The sequence below is a fragment of the Macaca fascicularis genome, chromosome 7 (assembly GCF_037993035.2).
Source record: "Macaca fascicularis isolate 582-1 chromosome 7, T2T-MFA8v1.1".
Classification (NCBI taxonomy): domain Eukaryota; kingdom Metazoa; phylum Chordata; class Mammalia; order Primates; family Cercopithecidae; genus Macaca; species Macaca fascicularis.
Window position 1 is genome coordinate 31,867,337 of NC_088381.1, and position 12,606 is coordinate 31,879,942.

At 41.3% G+C, this 12,606-nt stretch overlaps 1 protein-coding gene across 21 annotated transcripts in view; it reads right to left on the minus strand.

The window, feature by feature from the left end:
- Positions 1–12,606, minus strand: part of CCPG1 (cell cycle progression 1) — a 50,727-nt gene that overhangs the window by 22,040 nt on the left and 16,081 nt on the right. For 16 of the 21 annotated variants that reach the window (XM_073995838.1, XM_045395490.2, XM_045395489.2 and 13 more), the window contains 3 exons: positions 9,580–9,694; positions 2,061–2,137; positions 708–909 (listed from right to left, as the gene is read on the minus strand). In XM_073995838.1, the coding sequence (XP_073851939.1) occupies positions 708–909; positions 2,061–2,137; positions 9,580–9,694 (394 nt within the window). Of the gene's footprint in view, positions 1–707; positions 910–2,060; positions 2,138–9,575; positions 9,695–12,606 lie in introns of all 21 variants that reach the window. The other 5 variants (XM_073995834.1, XM_065547945.1, XM_065547947.2 and 2 more) reach the window with 1 other exon arrangement.

Here is a 12,606-nt window from a genome sequence, read left to right on the forward strand (position 1 = left end):
TTCCAGGAACTTTATATTTACATACTTATATCACATTAAAAGATGTTATACACACTGCTAAAACTGAGCTGAAGCATAGTGGAAAGAAATCAAGCAACTCACACTTTAATCTCTGAATGAGTCTGTCTGTACAACGGGTATTGATTGCACTAAAAATGTGACTTAACACTAGTGACATTTTCATCACAGAATCTAAAACAAAAGCTCTGAAGGTCAGGAGCTCTGGAAGACTAGCTGTATTGACAGCACCTTGAACACTGTCTGGCATATGGTAGGTACTCAATAAATGTTTGTTGCATGATTAATAATTGAATATATTTGAAGAGACTTTAATAAGAATTTTTCTTTCACTATTTCTATAATACAAAATGTATACTACTGCAAGCAAAAATATTAACATCCCCAATCTCCCAATCTAAAAAGCACCAAATGAATTTTGGAGCATTTGTGATTTTTAAAAAATCTCACTGAAGCAATTTTGCCTTCTATTTAATGGCAAAAGATGGTTACTGTTATAGCAAAAGATTGCTATGCTCCAGAACAGTCCAGGAAAACACTAGGTATTAATAGATTTCACACACAAAATAGTCTTGAGTTTTACCCAAACATATTCAAAACTAGAGACTAAATTATTAGGGGTAGAAAAAAAGCCCTTATATAAAATGTGGTCGTACATGTCTTTATGTCTCTTATCAGTGTATTCTTACCAGTTTCTGGCTGACAGAAAGTATACTGGCTGCTAGAGGAAGAGCCCATGTTAAAGTCTTCTGAACTCTGTGCTTCTTCAACAATGACAACTTCTTGATTTCCAATTTCTTCTAACTTAGGTGGCTCAAGGGTAACAATATCAGAATCATCACTGGCAGTTCCAATATAGATACCGTCTTCAGGTATCTTTTCTTCCTCTGCCTGAAGAACCATAATTTTAGAGATGGTAAATCAACAATGATTTAAGGGCCTTATATTCTCGTAGAATACAACAGTGCTAAGTATTATAGTAATCTGAGTTAAAATAAAAGATACGATTCCTCCCATTAGTAAAGAATTACGCAATAGTAGGCTCATCATATAGCTTGAGAACACTGTCAGATCCCTTGACAACTCTCAGAATTAGATCAGACCACTGCGTTCTCCTAGTGGGCTGCAGAAGCTGAGAAGCCCACCTTTGCTCCTCAATAACCACAGAAAAAAGAGTTTATTTCTCTCACGAGTTCCATGGGTCTATTCGAGCACAACTCTGTAGCGTGGGAGCCCAAAAAAGACTCAACTAAACTTTCTGGGTTATGTATGTAATAAACTTCAACAGCTGTATCTTGTACTGAATGTGTCTGAAGGTGTCCCCAAAAATTCCTAGGCTGGAATGTAATCGCCAGTGTGATAGTACTAAGAAGTGGGACGTTTAGGAGGTGACTGAGTTATAAGGGATCTCCCCTGGGAATATGATCAAGGTCTTTATAAAACAGGCTTCATGCAGCATCCAGCCTTTTTTCGCTCATCTCCTCTTAGAGATGTAGCAACAAGACGCCATTTGGAAACAAGACAGCATGCCATCAGCAGACACTGAGGTTGTCCACGCTTTGATCTTAAACTTCCCAGCCTCTGTAACTGTGAGAAATAAATTTCTGTTCTTTATAAATCATCCAGTCTCAGGTATTTTGTTAGATCAGTACAAACAGACTAAAACACCATGTAAAATGATCATCTAGCTATCTAGTTTTATATAGAAGTCAGGTAAAACCCCAAAGGACAAGTCTTAGGTTGTTACCAAATTTTAAAACGAACCATCGTTTTAGACGTGAAACCTAACAGCTTAATTGTTCAATATAATTCAAGAATGCAATCTACTTCCAAAGAGAATTATATTAGAGGTGAAAAGATAGATCTTTAACACAATACCAAGAAATTACTTTGCTTAGATGTCTTCTAAGACATCTAACTTAGAAGTCAAAATTGCTTATAATTCAAAATAGGAATAGAATGCATAAATAGAGTTAGAGGCTTTAATTAGTACTCTAAGGATACTATTTAACATATATCCATAGAGTAAAATACAAGTTTACCTCAATTGTTGAGCTGGTTTCCTCCAAAGCTGGATAAGCAGTTTCTTCCATAAGCACTGTGCCATTTTCGCTGCTTTCTGATACAAAGCAAAGATCAATATGATTATTTCTTAATTTAAAACTCTCTATAGACTTTCTGCAGCCAACATATAATCTGGGTAGATAAAAATATCTTCCTGCCGGGCGCAGTTGCTCATGCCTGTAATCCCAGCTCTTTGGGAGGCCAAGACGGGCGGATCACGAGGTCAGGAGATCAAGACCATCCTGGCTAACACAGTGAAACCCCGTCTCTACTAAAGACACAAAAAATTAGCCAGGCGTGGTGGCGGGTGCCTGTAGTCCCAGCTACTCAGGAGGCTGAGGCAGGAGAATGGCATGAACCCGGGAGGCGGAGCTCGCAGTGAGCCGAGATCGCACCACTGCACTCCAGCCTGGGTGACAGAGCGAGACTCTGCCTTCAAAAAAAAAAAAAATTTCTTCCTAATATGTTAGAGTAGATTTAATGAAATGTCACATACAATTACAGAAGTCACTCCACTGTTGCTAATAAATTTTATTTGAAATTATCGGGTGATAATTTAGATAAGAAAATGCAATTATTTAAGCTATTTTTTTTTTTCTTTTTTTGAGACAGAGTCTGGGAACTCTGTTGCCCACGCTGGAGCGCAGTAGCATTATCTTGGCTCACTGCAAACTCTGCCTCCTGGGTTCAAGTGATTCTCCTGCCTCAGCCTCCTCAGCAGCTGGGATTACAGGCATATGCCACGGCTAAATTTTGTATTTTTAGTAGAGATGGGGTTTCGCCATGTTGCCCAGGCTGGTCTCGAACTCCAGACCTCAAGCTATCTGCCCACCTTGGTCTCCCAAAGTGCTGGGATTACAGGCATGAGACACCATGCCCAGCCACAAGACTTATTAAGAACTCAAATCAAAACTACCTTGACTAAGTAAATAAAACCTCTACCTTACATTGCCAAATTACTTGATCCAGTGTGTTTCTTAATACCTAATATGAAAAAATCTATTATTAGATACCTAGTGATACATTTCCTGCATTCTTAGAAGTTTATTCAAAGTTCCTAAAGACCATTCAAATGGCTGTCAATGCCTGCTACCGTAAGAATAAAAACCATGGCTTCAAACTATTATTTATAAAAGTATATATACGTGTGTGTGCGTGTGTGTGTGTCTAAATGCTTTACAAGAAAACATAAACTATAAAAAGGACTCAGGCTGGGTGCAGTGACTCATACCTGTAACCCTAGCACTTTTGGGAGGCCAAGGCTGGAGGACTGCTTGAGCCTACAAGTTCAAGACCAGTCTGGGCAACACAGCAAGACCCTGTCTCTACAAAAATAAAAATTAAAAAATTATTTGGGCATGGGGGTATGTGCCTATAGTCCTAGCTACTCAGAAGGCTGAGGCAGGAGGATTACTTGAGCCTAGGAGTTGAGGCTGCACTGAGCCATGATCATGCCACTGTACTCCAGCCTGGGCAACAGAGTGTGACCACGTCTCAAAAAAAAGTTGGAGAGAGGGGAGTCCAGGCAGTGGCTCATGATGTAATCAAAGCACTTTGGTAGGCCCACATGGGAGAATTACTTAAAGCCAGGAGTTCAAAACCAGCCTGGGCAATATAGTGAGACCATTTCTACCAGCAATTTTTTTAAAAAAGAAAGAACTCAAAACACAGAAAAACGAAATGTCACTACAGAAGAAGTATTTTATAAGAATCTCCTCAAAGAAAATATGTACAAACAGAATGATGACCTCACAATATATTTTTAATGAAAAAGAGCATAAAGGTCGGGCACAGTGGCTCACACCTGTAATCCCAGGACTTTGGGAGGCCAATGCAGGTGGATCGCCTGAGGTCAGGAGTTCGAGACCAGCCTGGCTAACATGGTGAAACCCCATTTCTACTAAAAATACAAAAAATTAGCCGGCTGTAGTGGTGCACGCCTGTAATCCCAGCTACTCAAGAGGCTAAGGCAGGAGAATCACTTGAACCCAGGAGGTGGAGGTTGCAGTGAGCCGAGATCACGCCATTGCACTGCAGCTTGGGCAACAAGAGTGAAACTCTGTCTCAAAAAAAAAAGAGCATAAAATATTAAGAAAACTTAAAAATAATATATCAATTTATGAGCAAAGTATACCAAATATCAACAGTAATTACTTCAAGATAAAAGAATTATAGGCCATTTTAAATTTCTTTTGCTTACTATTATTTTTTCCCTATCATGAACATGCATTTCTTCTGTAATTTAAGTCCTGTAAAGAACGGGAGGGGGGGGGAATTATTTTTCAGCATTATATAGCCCCAAAAGAAAATGTATTAATTTGGAGGTACGATTCTGCCACAGTACTGGGCTGGGGTACTGGGATCGGGCGCAGTGACTCATGCCTGTAATCCCAGCACTTTGGGAGGCTGAGGCGGGCAGACCACAAGGTCAGGAGTTCAAGAGCAGCCTGACCAACATAGTGAAACTCCATCTCTGTTAAAAATACAAAAAAATTAGGCCAGGCACAGTGGCTCATGCCTGTAATCCCAGCACTTTGGGAGGCTGAGGCAGACTGATCAGGAGGTCAGGAGTTCGAAACCAAACTGGCCAACATGGTGAAACCCCATCTCTACTAAAAATACAAAAAAAAAAAAAAAAACCCTAACTGGGCGTGATGGCGGGCACCCGTAATCCAAGCTACTCGGGACTCTGAGGCTTGAACCTGGGAGGCAGAGGTTGCAGTGAGCTGAGATCATCGCGCCACTGCACTCCAGCCTGGGTGATAGTGCGAGGCTCTGTCTCAAACAAAAAAGAAACTTTTCTTTTTTTTTTTTTTTTTTTTTTTTTTTTGAGACGGAGTCTCACGCTGTTGCCCAGGCTGGAGTGCAGTGGCGCGATCTCGGCTCACTGCAAGCTCCGCCTCCCGGGTTCCCGCCATTCTCCTGCCTCAGCCTCCTGAGTAGCTGGGACTACAGGCGCCCGCCACCACGCCCGGCTAATTTTTTGTATTTTTAGTAGAGACGGGGTTTCACTGTGGTCTCGATCTCCTGACCTTGTGATCCGCCCGCCTCGGCCTCCCAAAGTGCTGGGATTACAGGCTTGAGCCACCGCGCCCGGCCTACTTTTCTTTAACATATTCAAATAAATGCATTTCTTGGAAGAAACTGTCCATAGCTTTCAGATTCTCAAAAGGATCTCTGACACACAAAAGCTGAGAATCACTTTTCAAATGAGAGTAGTAATCAACATGTAGGCTTAAAAAAGTTAACAGGTATAATCTCTTCTATTTCTGGACTTGACACATCCACTTTTTTCTCCTGAGGGGAAATGTTCTGTATGCATTTTACTGTAATACTAAAAAGTTAATGAGGTAATTTAAATATGAACATAAGTGTATGCAGCAATTGTTCAGGAGTCCTATTTCTCTATATAAATAATCTGTGCATCAAATCCCACAGGAAGTATACATAATACAGATGCAATACAGTAGTCAAATTCCATTTTATCAAATTGGAACCAGAGTACAGGCATATCTCAGATATACTGCAAGTTCAGTTTCAAACCAATGCAATAAAGCAAGTCACATGAATTTTTTGGTTTCCCTGTCCATGTAAAAGTTAGGTTTACACTATACTGTAGTCTATTAAGTGTGCAAACACATCATGTCTAAAAAACTGTACATACCTTCACTTAAAAATACATTATTGCTAAAAAGTGCTAGTGATCATCTGAGCCTTCAGTGAATCTTAATACTGTTGCTAGTGGAGGCTCTTACTTCAAAGGTGATGGCTACTGACTGACCACTGTGGTAGCTGCTGAAGGCTAGAGTAGCTAGGGCAATTTCTTTTTTTTTTTTTTTTTGAGACAGAGTCTCGCTCTGTCGCCCAGGCTGGCGTGCAGTGGCGTGATCTCCACTCACTGCAAGCTCTGCCTCCCGGGTTCACACCATTCTCCTGCCTCAACCTCCCGAGCAGCTGGGACGACAGGTGCCCGCCACCACGCCCGGCTAATTTTGTTTTTGTATTTTTAGTAGAGACGGGGTTTCACCGTGTTAGCCAGGATAGTCTCGACTGCAATTTCTTAAAGTATAACAACACTGAAGTTTCCCACATGGATTGACTCTTCTCTCATGAAAGATTTCTCTGTAGCATGCAATGCTGTTTGATAGCACTCTGTCCACAGTAGAACAACTTTCAAACTTGGAGTGAATCTTCTCAAACCCTGCCACTGCTTTATTAACTAAGTTTGTGTAATATTCTACATCCTTTGTTGTCATTTCAACAATATTCACAGCATCTTCACCAAGAGCAGATTGCATCTCAAGAAACGACTTTCTTTGCTCATCCATAAGAAGCAACTCCTCACCTGTTCAAGTTTATCATGAGATTACAGCAATTGGATCACATTTTCAGGATCCACTTTTTTTTTTTTTTTTGAGCCGAAGTCTCCCTCTGTTGCCCAGGCTACAGTGCAGTGGCGTGATCTCGGCTCCCTGCAAGCTCCGCCTCCCGGGTTCACGTCACTCTACTGCCTCAGCCTCACGAGTAGCTGGGACTACAGGCGCCTGCCACCATGCCCGGTTAATTGTATTTTTAGTAGAGATGGGATTTCATCCAGTTAGCCAGGATGGTCTCCATCTCTTGACCTCATGATCTGCCCACCTCGGCCTCCCAAAGTGCTGGGATTACAGGCACGAGCCACCACACCCAGCCAGGATCCACTTCTAATTCCAATTCTCTTGCTACTTCTACCACATCTGCAGTTCCTTCTTCCATTAAAGTCTTGAACCACTCAAAGTCATGACGGTTAAAATCAACTTCTTCCAAACTCCTGTGAATGTTGATATTTTGACCTTTTCCCACAAATCACAATTGTTCTTAATGGCATCTAGAATGGTGAATTCTTTCCTGAAGATTTTCAATTTACACACATTGCCCTGATCCATCAGAGCAATCACTATCTACAGCAGCTACAGCCTTACAAAATTCATTTATTAAATAATACAAGCTAAAAGTCAAAATTAGTCTTTGATCCATGGACTACAGATTGGATGTTGTGTTAGCAGGAAACAAAGCAAGATGAATCTCCTTGTACATCTCCATCAGAGCCCTTGGGTGACTGACCACGTATTACTATACAACGTCTAGTATTTTGAAAGGAATATTTTTGTTCTGAGCAGCAGGTCTCAACACTCAGCTTAAAATCTTCAGTAAACCATGTTGTAAACACATGGCTGTCACCTAGGCTTTGTTGTTCCATTTACAGAGCACAGGCAGAGTAGATGCAGCATATTTTTTAAAGGCCCTAGGATTTCTCAAGGCATGGTAAGTGAACACTAGCTTCAACTTAAAGTCACCAGCTACATTTGTCTCTAACAAGAAAGTGAGCTTGTTCATTAAAGCCTAGAAACAGATACCGACTTCTCTCTAGTTAGGAAAGTCCTAGATGGCATCTTCTTCCAATAGAAGGCTGTTTCATCTACACTGAAAATCTGCTGGTTGGGGTAGCCACCTTCATCCATTATGTCAGTTAGATCTCTTGGATAACTTGATGCGCCTTCTACATCAGCACTTGCTACTTCACCTTGCACTTTTATGTTATGGACATAGCTTCTTTCCTTAAACCTCATGAATCAACATCAGCTAGCTTCAGCCTTTCTTCCTAAAGCTTCTTAACCATTCTCAGCCTTCACAGACTTGAGAGAGTTAGGAAGGACCTAGTTCTGGATTAAGTTGTGACTTAAGGGAATTTTGTGGCTGGTTCAATCTTCTACCAAGACCACTAAAACTTTCTCCATGTCAACAATAAGGTTATATGGTTTCCCTATCATTCATGTGTTCACTAAGGACTTTTAATTTCCTTCAAGAGCTTTTCCTTTGCAATCACAACTTGGCTAACTATCTAGTCCAAGAGACTTAGCTTTCAACTTAGCTTTCAACATGCCTTCCGCCTTCCTCAAATAAGCCTAATCATTTCTAGCTTTTGATTTGAAGTGAGAGACACTCAACTCTTCCTTTCACCTGAACACCTGGAGGCCACTGTAGGTTATTAATTGGCCTGATTTCAATATTGTTGTGTCTCCAGGAACAGGGAGGCTCAAGGAGAGGAAGAGAGATGGGGGAACAGCAAGTCAGTAGAGCAGTCAGAACACACACATTTATTAAGTTCACTGCCTTTCATAGGCACGGTTCATGGTGTCCCAAAGGAATTATAATAGTAACATCAAAGATCACTGATCACAGATCACCGTTAACAGATATAATAATAATGAAAATGTTTGAAATATGACAATTACAGGCCAGGCACAGTTGCTCACGCCTGTAATCTCAGCACTTTGGGAAGTTGACATGGGTGGATCACCTGAGGTCAGGAGTTCAAGACCAGGCTAACCAACACGATGAAACCCCGTCTCTATTAAAAACACAAAATTAGCTGTGCACAGTGGCACATGCCTGCAATTCCAGCTGAGAGGCTGAGGCAGGAGGATCACTTGAACCCAAGAGGTGGAGGTTGCAGTGAGCCGAGATCATACCATTGCACTCCAGCATGGGAAACAAGAGTGAAACTCCGTCAATTCAATTCAATTCAATTCAATAAAATAAAAATAAATGAAATATTATAATTATAAAAATGTGACAGACATGAAGTGAGCATATGCTATTGGAAAAATGGCATTAACAGACTTGCTCAACACAGGGTTGCCACAAACTTCAATCTGTAAAAAATGCAGTATCTGCGAAGTACAATAAAGCAAAGCAGAATAAAATGAGAGGTATGTCTGTAACTCCATAACATAACTGGAAAAGAGATTAGTAAATCTCTTGTGATAAATGAATAATTTTTTTCTTAACTTTAATAATGACAAGTAAATACAAACTACCAAGCAAATGATAAGTAATAGAAACTACCAAACAAATTCACGTTAAACCATGAAACACTTTTTTTTGGTCACCGGTTACCTCCGTAGCAACAAAGTGTATCTGAAAGCTCAAAAACATACTACAGCTGCAAATAAACCCGTGGGGCAGGCTGTTGGCTCTGGGTTCTGTGGGCCTTCATTAAATCCACACTGAAGTTTTTTTTTTTTTTTTTTTGAGATGGAGTCTAGCTCTGTCGCCCACGCTGCAGTGCAGTAGCGCAATCTCGGCTCACTGCAACCTCGCCTCCCAGGTTCAAGCGATTCTCCTGCCTCAGCCTTCGGAGTAGCTATGATTACAGGTGCCCGCCACCACACCCGGCTAATTTTTTGTATTTTCAGTACAGACAGGGTTTCACCATGTTGGCCAGGCTGGTCTTGAACTCCTGACCTCAAATGATCTGTCCACCTCAGCCTCCCAAAGTGCTGGGATTACAGGTGTGAGCCACTGTGCCCGGCCTATACTGTAAGTTCTAATCCTCCAATGACCACTTAGATTAGCCAGAAAGGCCACCCACCTGGAAAGAAGGTGAGACTCATAATATCATTCATATACTCTACTAAAAAAAAAAAAAAAAATCAGAATTTGTGAACAACTTACCTCCCTGCTCTATCTGCAATGCTTGAAGTTCCTCTTGCTCTAAAGATGAACATTCTGGGGTGGGCTCACAGCTGTCAGCGGCTGTCACAGAATTTAACAGTTCTATATCTGACCCCTAGGGAAAAGTGATAATCTTTCAGTTATTTGCCTATTAGCTCCTCAAAGCTAGATTTGACTACATGTAAATGCTTCTTCCATTATTAAAAGTCTCAGATGCTGCCATACTCCAAGGGAACAATATCTAATCAGACAAGCTTTTGTTCAATTTAACCCACAAAGGCCCATGGCAGGAAAATGGCAGAATGGAGTCTCAGGTTTAAATTCTAAGTCAGGTCAGCCCAAAAGTGGAATGCTCTATTTTATGAACTCAAGCAATAAATTTGAATCCCAGAGAATAAGGGTCTAAATTTAGTTATTTCTGTAGTAATTTGTTTTGGCTTAACATTTATGGAACTACTCTAGACAAGGCACTTTGTTAGGTGTTGTAGGGTATAAAAAATTCAAATTCACAGCTGGGCAAGGTGGCAGGCGCCTGTAATCCCAGCTACTCAGGAGGGTGAGGCAAGAGAATCGCTTGAACCCAGGAGGCAGAGGTTGCAGTGAGCCAAGATTGTATCATTGCACTCCAGCCTGGGCAACAAGAGCAAAACTCCATCTCAAAAAAAAAAAAAAAAAAAAAAAAATCAAAAATTCAAACTTACAACGTATTCAGAGAAACAGCCATATGCAAATAAGTACTTATTATGGCAATATAAACTAAAACTGTTTAAAGCTTTAATGACATGGATTAAATAAACCTATAGGGCTAATGAATACTCTCCTTATACAATTTTAGACTATCTTTTTATTCTGAGGTTATCTTTCCTACTTTGATGTCAGACTGTCTCTTCATTAATAATAGTGGATCATACAATTTTTCTTTGTGTCTTAATTAGCAAAACAAAGTTAACGACCAAGGTGATTCTTTCCCTATGTCCCCACTATAGTCTGCTGACACACACGATTGAAAGGTCTGCATTCTCTTGATGTACATAACTCAAGACAGCAAAAATCAAAAGAATTCATGACAAAGCAGCATTTAAGATGAGCCCTAAAGAGAATTCTGGATGCAACACTCTGAGGTTGTCTATAGTGGCAGGAGAATGGTAGAGGCTAAAGCAAAGTTAGAGTTGGATTAGTAACTGCTGGGGAAACCAATTCTGGCCCAAATCAGAACGGTGGTAATGGGAAAGGAAAAGGAACACATGTAAGAGACATTAGCAAGAACGAGTAGATCCTGGAAAGCAGATATAGAAGAGAGATAAAAGTACAAATGTGATTTACTCTGGGACATAATGTCCAGTACAGAACACCCCAATGACATACTTGACTAAGTGCCAGAGAGGTCTGCTGTGATACTCCACCCTGCAGACTCACAGGTAAGACTACCATAGCTGCCTTGCTCCTGTATTGTTAATTATCCTTGAAGGAGAAGTTGCTATGGGAGTTGATCTAATCCTTTGAAGAAAACAAGTTAAAAATAGAAAAGTCACTGAAGATTTTAAAAAGAAAAATCATCTCAATCTCAAATGATACAGATGTTTTTAAATTTTGAAACTTTAACGCAGAAAAGGCAAACTTGTTTTTTCTGTTAATGTTTTCTAAACATAACTACCTGAACCTTAACTGAGAGTAAAAAAAACAATTTTTTTAAAATTAATTTTTAATTAAATTTTTTATTTAATTTTTAATAAAAAATTTTAATTCCGTCTCAAATTTTTTTTAAAAATGTTTTTTTTTTGAGCCAGAGTTTTGCTCTTGTTGCCCAGGCTGGAGTGCAATGGCACGATCTCTGTTCACCACAACCTCCGCCTCCCGGGTTCAAGCAATTCTCCTGCCTCAGCCTCCTGAGTAGCTGGGATTACAGGCATGTGCCACCAAGCCCGGCTAATTTGATATTTTTAGTAGAGACGGGAGTCTATGTTGGTCAGGCTGGTCTCGAACTCCCGACCTGGGGTGATTCGCCTTCTCCTTGGCCTCCCAAAGTGCTGGGATTACAAGCGTGAGCCACCACACCCGGCCTAAAACTTTTATTAAGAAAACAAGTGAGGCTTACAATACCCTAAAAACAAATGGGAAAATTATAGATAAGTCCATTAAAACCTAGAGTAAGTATATTTCTGTTTATCAGTATACTGTCATTTTTCTTTTCCTTTTTTTTTTGAGAGAGAGTCTGGCTCTGTCGTCCAGGCTGGCGTGCAGTGGCGCAATCTCGGCTCACTGCAAGCTCCGCCTCCTGTTCACGCCATTCTCCTGCCTCAGCCTCCTGAGTAGCTGGGACTACAGGTGCCCGCCACTACGCCCACCACCACGCCCGGCTAATATTTTGGTGTTTTTTTGTTTGTTTGTTTTTCTTTTTTAATGAGACGGAGTCTCACTCTGTCACCCAGGCTGGAGTGCACTGCCGCAGTCTTGGCTCACCGCAACTTCCGCCTCCCAGGTTCAAGCGATTCTCCTGCCTCAGCCTCCGGAGTAGCTGGGACTACAGGCGCCGGCCACCAGGCCCGGCTTATTTTTTGTATTGTTAGTAGAGACGGGGTTTCACGGTGTTAGCCAGGATGGTCTCAATTTCCTGACCTCGTGATCCACCCGCCTCGGCCTCCCAAAAGTGCTGGGATTACAGGCGTGAGCCACCGCACCTGGCCAATATTTTGTATTTTTAGTAGAGACGGGGCTTCATAGTGTTAGCCAGGATGGTCTCGATCTCCTGACCTCGTAATCCGCCCACCTCGGCCTCCCAAAGTGCTGGGATTACAGGCGTGAGTCACCGCGCCTGGCCAGTATACTGTCATTTTTCTTTTTTTTTTTTTTTTTTTTTTTTTTTGAGACGGAGTCTCGCTCTGTCGCCCGGGCTGGAGTGCAGTGGCCGGATCTCAGCTCACTGCAAGCTCCGCCTCCCTGGTTCATGCCATTCTCCTGCCTCAGCCTGCCGAGTAGCTGGGATTACAGGCACCTGCCACCTCGACCGGCTAATTTTTTGTATTTTTA